General features: G+C 46.8%; 1 protein-coding gene across 1 annotated transcript in view; it reads right to left on the reverse strand.

Annotated features, from left to right (window-relative positions):
- PCGF6 (polycomb group ring finger 6) overlaps positions 1–4,844 on the reverse strand; it is a 46,766-nt gene extending 41,922 nt beyond the window's left edge. The window contains exons 1-5 of the mRNA XM_007964007.3: positions 4,392–4,844; positions 2,609–2,708; positions 2,422–2,518; positions 1,116–1,171; positions 959–1,018 (exon numbers count right to left, since the gene is read on the reverse strand). Of these exons, the coding sequence (XP_007962198.1) occupies positions 959–1,018; positions 1,116–1,171; positions 2,422–2,518; positions 2,609–2,708; positions 4,392–4,751 (673 nt within the window). The 5' untranslated portion in view covers positions 4,752–4,844. The remainder of the gene's footprint in view (positions 1–958; positions 1,019–1,115; positions 1,172–2,421; positions 2,519–2,608; positions 2,709–4,391) is intronic.
- Between the last annotated feature and the right edge of the window lie 3,383 nt (positions 4,845–8,227).

The raw sequence follows: 8,227 nt of genomic DNA on the forward strand, positions 1-8,227 counted from the left end.
GAGGTCAGGGGTTCAAGACCAGCCTGACCAACATGGAGAAACCCCGTCTCTATTAAAAATACAAAATTGGCCAGGCACGGTGGCTCAAGCCTGTAATTCCAGCACTTTGGGAGACCGAGGCAGGCAGATCACGAGGTCAAGAGATTGAGACCATCCTGGCCAACATGGTGAAACCCCATCTCTACTAAAAATACAAAAATTAGCTGGGCATGGTGGCTGGCGCCTGTAGTCCCAGCTACTCGGGAGGCTGAGACAGGAGAATCGTTTGAGCCCAGAAGGCGGAGGTTGCAGTGAGCCGAGATCATGCCACTGCACTCCAGCCTGGTGACATCTCAAAAAATAATAATAATAAATAAAAATACAAAATTAGCCAGGTGTGGTGGCGCATGCCTGTAATCCCAGCTACTTGGGAGGCTGAGGCAGGAGAATTGCTTGAACCCGGAAGACGGAGGTTGCAGTGAGCTGAGATCACAGCATTGCACTCCAGTCTGGCAACAAGAGCAAAACTCCATCTCAAAATAAAAAGAACCAGGATTTAAACCCAAATCTATTTGACATCCATTCCGTGACATTACATCATCATAAAAACTAACACTGGAACAGTTACTGTGTGCCAGGCACTGTTTTAAGTGCTTATATTACTCAATATATTTTTTTAAATGAAGTGGTATGATTATCACTATTTTGTAGATGAAGAAACAGACATTTAAGTATGTAACTGGCTTGGCTTAAGTTATACACCTCAAAAAGTGGCAGGGCTAGGAAAAAACTCAGAGAATCTAGCTCCATAGTCTGCAATCTCTAATTTTTATAAATAAATTGGATTACATACAGCATTACCTTCAAAATCTCTCTGATCATATAACAAGCTAACCCCAAAAGGAACTTCAAAGGGCACATATTTTATTGTTAGTATTCTTTAATCTATAAGTACATTGTAGTATACACCCAAACTTACCAGGTTTAGGTACTTCTAGACCTCTTTCTTTATAGAAATCATGCATTTGCTTTTTTTCTCCTAAAAAATGATAAAACACAGACTAAATTACACTTAAAATGTAACTAGTAGAGTCAGAGATTCTGGGATTCACAACCATGTAATAAAAGAAACTTACTTTCCTCTAGATTGATCACTAATTTGTACACTATGTCTTGTAACTGTCGGTCCAACCTAATAAAAGGAAAGGATGGAGAATACCTCAGAATTCAGAAAAATGCATTTTGGTACAGAGTGAGTTAATTGTGTTTTCTCTTGAAACTAGGTATCTTCTTTCTCAGAGGTGAGTTACTTTTAAGTAGAATTTACAGTTCCTAAAATATAACTCACTCAAGAAAACCTTAAGTAAATATATATAATCATAAGTATTCACAGATTCTTGAATGGGTAACTAAACTGTTTCATGTGCGTTGATTTGTGTGTGTGTGTGAGACAAGGTCTCACTTTTGTCACCCAGGCTGGAGTGTAGTGGCTCAATCATGGCTCACTACAGCCTCTACTTCCTAGGCTTAAGTAGATTTTCCCACCTCAGCCTTCCGAATAGCTGGGACTAAAGGCGTGTGACACCATGCCTTGTTAATTTGATTTTATTCCCTTCATAAGAATATGAGTTGAGGGCAGAGACTGTATTTTGAACTTCTATCATCTGCAAAGCACTCCTGTGTGAAGGTAGTAAAAATCAGTAGTATATGTTGAATAAATTACAGTAATCTACTGTTAGTACTTTTCCTCTCTTAAGAAACCGAGTATGAACTGGAAATTTGATTAATAAGCCACAATGAGCTATGACAAATGGGCTTTACTAAAGAGGCCAGTTGTTTCAGGTATTACTTCTAAAAAAACAGGATTTGGAATACCTATATACTGGAAATGAAAAGCCTAAACTAGCCTCATTAATCTGAATGACTGATGGGATTAAAATTCTCAGGAAAGAGGCCTGTGCCTCTTTTAAGTCCTCAGCAGATATTACAGTGCCTGGTACATAGTAAGTGCTCTATACATATTTCTTAAAAGAATATGTAGTTCCCTTTCAATTTTGAGAGAGGTTAAGAATTTTTTTTTTTTGAGACATTCTCCTCACTCTGTTGCCCAGGCTGGAGTACAGTGGCACGATCTTGGCTCCTGCAACCTGTCTCCCAGGTTCAAGTGATTCTCCTGCTTCAACCTCCCAAGTAGCTGGGATTACAGGCATGTGCCACCACTCCTGGCTAATAGTGGAGATGGGGTTTCACCATGTTGGCCAGGTTGGTCTTGAACTCCTGACCTCAAGTGATCCACCCACCTCGGCCTCCCAAAGTGCTGGGATTATGGCGTTAGTCGCTGAGCCCATCCTGAGAGGTCAAGAATTTATTCCAACTATATAACTTCAAGCTTTCAGAAAAAGTATATTTAAAATACAATTGTAACTTATATATTCTTCTTACCTTATGTTATAAAGAGGTTGTGTCTGATGTACTACTATATTGCATTTTGGACATCTGTTGCTGTAGTAAAAATGTCTTACAATGCAGCTTTTACAAACTGTTGAAAAAGAAAATGTTGAAGTCAGGATGCTTTGAAGACATTTCGAAAAACTGAAAAATTATTCAGAAATGTGACCAGTATGCTTACAGGTATGAAGACATTCTGTAATGGTAGTTGCATCTATTAAGTAACCTTTGCAAATGGAACACAAGATGTATGGGGTCAGCTCAGAGAGATTAATCAGGCGCTGCAAATACAATGGAAACAGTTTTAAAATACAAGTCCTTGCCTTTTTCAAAAAAAATTTTTTTTTGAGACAGAGTCTCACTCTAGCCCAAGCTCATTGCAACCTCCACCTCCTGGATTAAAGCGATTCTCCTGCCTCAGCCTCCCAAATAGAGGGGATTAGAAGCACGCACAACCACGCCTGGCTAATTTTTGTATTTTTAGTAGAGATGGGATTTCACCATGTTGGCCAGGCTGGTCTCGAACCTCTGACCTCAGGTGATCCACCCGCCACAGCCTCCCAAAGTGCTAGGATTACAAGCGTGAGCCACAGCGCTCAGTCCACCTTCCTCAAAACCTTAAACCATAATCTCAAAATGTCATTGCAACATGGAAATATTTACCTCCAACCCATTAAAATACCGCTGAAAGTTACAGTAATAACACAATATAAATTACTGTTTCTTTCTTTTTTTTTTTTTTTTTTGAGAGGGAGTCTGGCTCTGTCGCCCAGGCTGGAGTGCAGCGGCAGGATCTCGGCTCACTGCAACCTCCGCCTCCCGGATTCGAGTGGTTCTCCTACCTCAGCCTCTTGAGTAGCTGGGATTACAGGCGTGTGCCACCACGCCTGGCTACTTTTCGTCATTTTTAGTAGAGATGGCGTTTCACCGTTTTGGTCAGGCTGAACTCCTGACCTCGTGATCCACCAGCCTCGGCCTCCCAAAGTGCTGGGATTATCGGCGTGAGCACAGTTACCAGCCAAGTTACTGTTTCAAAAGGATCTTTACGCCGGGCGCGGTGGCTCATGCCCGTAATCCCAGCACTTTGGGAGGCTGAGACGGCCGGATCATGAGGTCAAGAGATCGAGACCATCCTGGCTATAACGGTGAAACCCCGTTTCTACTAAAAATAAAAAAAGTAGCCGGGCGTGGTGGCGGGCGCCTTGTAGTCCTAGCTACTCGAAAGGCTGGGGCAGGAGAATCACAAGAACCTGGGAGGCGGAGGTTGCAGTGAGCCGAGATCGTGCCACTGCACTGCAGCCTGGGCGACAGAGCGAGACGCCGTCTCAAAAAAATAAAAAACAAAAAACAAAACAAAATTTAAAAAAGGATCTTTGCTGCCCAGTAAGCAGTAGCTTCAATAATTATTTACAGGACACGCTACGTGGCTCACGTCTGTAATCCTTTGGAAGGCCAGAGGGAGAATCGCTTGAACCCAGGAGTTCGAGAACAGCCTGGGAACATAGGGAGCCCTCCTCGCTAAAAAAAAAAAAAAAAAAAAAAAGTTTAATTAGCGCGGCGTGGTGGCGCGTGCCTGTAATCCCAGCTACTCCGGAGGCTGAGGTGGGAGGATCGCCTGAGGCCAGGAGTTGGAGGCTGCAGTGAGCCATGGTCGCGCCACTGCACTCCAGCCTGGGCGACCCTGTCTCAAAATAATTGTGATTATTAACAGAACGAATGAGTCGGACTCGCAGAGCCTAAGTGACCTGCAGGAACCTCACAAAATAAGCGGGTAAAGACCCGGGCCGGGCCGGAGGCCTGTCGGCGCCACACGCCTAGGCAGCCGGGGCCGGGGTCGGGGGAGGTCGGCTCCAGTGCTCCGAGCGGCAGTGGCGCACTAGGATCGGGCCCACACTCGGCCGACGACTCCCAGCTACGTCCCTGACGCCGCTTGAGCCCGGAGGGGTCGCGGGGGCTCTAAATACCTCCTCCTCGTCCTCCGAGTCCTGCCGGCCTCCCTCCAGCCTCAACGAGAAGTGACTCATGTCCTCCTCCTCCTCCTCTTCCTCCTCTTCCAGCTCCTCTTCTTCTTCCAACTCCTCGTCCTCGTCCTCGAAGCGGCCTCTGAAGCGGCCCAGGCTGCGCTCCGGCTCCAGCTCAGGGGGCCGAGAGCCGGAGCAGCCGGGAGCCCCAGTCTCAGACAGAGGCGCTGGTCCCTCCTCACCCGTTGCGGGTGCGGGGGTGAGGTCGGGCGGGGACGCGGGAGGCGGAGGCGGCAAGGCTGCAGCTACCTCGGCTTTGGCAGCGCCCACGCTACCCGCGGTCACCACCGCGACCCCCTCCATAGTCAGGAAAGACACCAGGCCAGACGAGACGAGGCGAGGCGAGGCGGCGGGAGAGCGCGGGAGTTCAGCCGGCCTCGGACGCCCCCACTGCGCAGGCGCGGCAGCCTGAGGGGCCCGCCGGGAAATGTGGTTTAGCGACCTTCACCTCCGCCGGGCGCAAACCCCGCAGCTCCCGGGAAGGCAGCGGGGCGAGCGTGCCACACCTTAAAGGAATCTCACCAAATTTTCCCCTTGGAAGGGGACGCTCTCTTCGCCGCCTTTTAAAACCAACAAAATTGCTACCGTTCCAAGCAACAATATTCCGTTTGCATCATCTACTGAACTATAGCATATGATGTTGCATTACAAATAATAATCATTTCCATCTGAGTACCAATTATGCATTTTTTCTGTGGCAAATCACCTCTATCCAAGATTACTTCTTTAGGAAGTATGAAGTTCCTGTTCTGAAGCATGTACGTTTATTTATTTCAAGGAATTATATAGTGTATTGATACAAGATGAAATTCTAATCACTACTCAAACATCATCCATGTAACCCCCATCCCATAAAGCCCATTATATTGAATTCAAAAAACTTTTTTTTATTTTTTTTTTATTTTTTTTTTATTTTTTTTTTTTTGAGACGTAGTTTCACTCTTCTTGCTCAGGCTGGAGTGCAGTGGCGCTCACTGCAACCTCCGCCTCCCGGGTCCAAGCGATTCTCCTGCCTCAGGCTCCCAAACAGCTGGGACTACAGGCCCCCGCCACCATGCCCAGCTAACTTTTGTATTTTTAGTAGGGACAGGGTTTCACCATGTTGACCAGGCTGGTCTCAAACTTCGGACCTCAGGTGATCCACCCGCCTCGGCCTCCCAAAGTGTTGGGGTTACAGGCGTAAGCCAGCGCTCCAGGCTCAACAAACATTTATTGAGGGCCTATTGTAGCAGAAACTCAGACCCACCCAGGTACACCCCACCCCATTGCCCAATTTTATTGAGAGGTTTGGAATTGACTTAACTTTATCCTTGCTAGTCCGGGCGCGGTGGCTCACGCTTGTAATCCCAGCACTTTGGGAGGCCGAGGCGGGCGGATCACGAGGTCAGGAGTTCAAGACCAGCCTGGCCAACATGGTGAAACCCCGTCTCTACTAAAAATACGAAAATTAGCTGGGCATGGTGGCACGTGCCTGTAATCCCAGCTACTTGGGAGGCTAAGGCAGAAGAATCGCTTGAGCCCGGGAGGCGTAGGTTGCACTGAGCTGAGATCACGCCATTGCACTCCAGTCTGGGCTACAGAGCGAGATTCCGGCTCAAACAAAACAAAACAAACAAAAAACCCCCCCAAAAACCGTTATCCTTGCTAAGATAATGCCAGCTAATGTCACGATGCCTGCAAGCCAGATTCGGGAAGTCAAATGCTCCTAATCAAATAATGCCACATTTAAGAGCTGAATGTGACTAGGCGCAGTGGCTCCCACCTGTAATCCCAGCACTTTGGGAGGCCGAGGCAAACGGATTACCTGAGGTCGGGAGTTAGAGACCAGCCTGACCAACATGGAGAAACCCTATCTCTACTAAAAATACAAAATTTTTTTTTTTTTTTTTTTGAGACGGAGTCTCGCTCTGTCGCCCGGGTTGGAGTGCAGTGGCCGGATCTCAGCTCACTGCAAGCTCCGCCTCCCGGGTTTACGCCATTCTCCTGCCTCAGCCTCCCGAGTAGCTGGGACTACAGGCGCCCGCCACCTCGCCCGGCTAGGTTTTTTTGTATTTTTTTAGTAGAGACGGGGTTTCACCATGTTAGCCAGGATGGTCTCGATCTCCTGACCTCGTGATCCGCCCGTCTCGGCCTCCCAAAGTGCTGGGATTACAGGCTTGAGCCACCGCGCCCGGCAAAAATACAAAATTAACGGGGCATGGTGGCGCATGTCTGTAATCCCAGCTACTCGGGAGGCTGAGGCAGGAGAATCAGGAGGTGGAGGTTGCGGTGAGCCAAGATGGCACCACTGCACTCCAGCCTGGGCAACAAGAGCGAGACTCCATCTCAAACAAAAAATAATAAATTTTAAAAATATGGCCAGGCGCAATGACTCACGCCTGTAATGCCAGTACTTCGGAAGGCTGAGTTGGGTGGATCACTAGATCAGGAGTTTGAGACCAGCCTGACCAACGTGGTGAAACTCCATCTCTACTAAAAATTTGAAAATTAGCCGGGCGTGGTGGTACACGCCTGTAATCCCTTCTACTCAGGAGGCTGAGGCAGAAGAACCACTTGAACCCGGGAGACGAAGGTTGCAGTGAGCGGAGATCACACCACTGCACTCCAGCCTGGGCAACAGAATGAGACTCTGTCTCAAAAAAATAAAAATAAAATAAAATAAAATAAAATAAAATAAAATAAAATAAAATAAAATAAAATAGCTGAATGTGTGCCAGGGGTGGGGGTTCATTGAGGCTGAGGCAGGAGAATCTCTTGAGCCCAGGAGGCGGGGGTTGCAGTGAGCAAAGATGGCTCCACTGCTCTCCAGCCTGGCCGCCAGAACGAGACCCGGTCTCAAAAAAAAAAAAAAAAAAAAAAGGAAAAAGAAAATGCTGGCTGGGCGCAGTGGCTCACGCCTGTAATCCTAGCACTTTGGGAGACTGAGGCAGGCGGATCACCTGGGGTCAGGAGCTCGAGACCAGCCTGACCAACACGGAGAAACTCCGTCTCTACTAAAAATACAAAATTAGCCAGGCATGGAGGTGCATGCCTGTAATCCCAGTTACTCGGGAGGCTGAGGCACGAGAATCGCTTGAACCGGGGAGGCGGAGGTTGCAGTGAGCCGAGAGCGCCCCATTGCACTCCAGCTTGGGCGACGAGAGGGAAAACTCCATCTTAAAAAAAAAAAAAGACAATGCTGAATGTGTTGTTACTGAACAATAGTAATACTAATTTGGTTGGGAGCAGTGTAAGTACTTCCTAGGGAACTGATGAGGAAATCATGTCATGGTGTTTCATTGGGGAACAGTGAACCAAGTTAAGTACTCCCATTGCTTCTGGACCAGACCCTGCCTCTCTTTCTCCAGTCCCAACGTCTGGTCAAGCTTGAGATACTGAAGTCTGGAAGATCCAAGAAGGAATGAAAGGAACAAAATGTCTCCTAAAACATGGAGGAGGTGTAGACACGAGAGGGTTGGAAATAAAAATGACTATAGTATTGAAAAAGAGTGCCTCAAGTGGATGTTTGCGGAACTCTACAGTGATTCCACGTAGTCAGGAGTTCAAGACCAGCCTGGGAAACACAGTGACAGCTCATCTCAAAAACAAAAACAAAAACAAAACATGCAATCCAATTTCGAAATGGACAAATAATCTGAATAAACATTTTTCCAAAGAGAATATATCAATAAGCATATGAAAAGATGGTCAACATCATAAGTCTTCATGGAAATGCAAACCAAAATTACAATAATATGCTATTTCACCCTATTAGATTTTTTTTTTTGAGACAGAGTCTC

This window comes from Chlorocebus sabaeus, chromosome 9 (assembly GCF_047675955.1).
Source record: "Chlorocebus sabaeus isolate Y175 chromosome 9, mChlSab1.0.hap1, whole genome shotgun sequence".
Taxonomy (NCBI): Eukaryota; Metazoa; Chordata; class Mammalia; order Primates; family Cercopithecidae; genus Chlorocebus; species Chlorocebus sabaeus.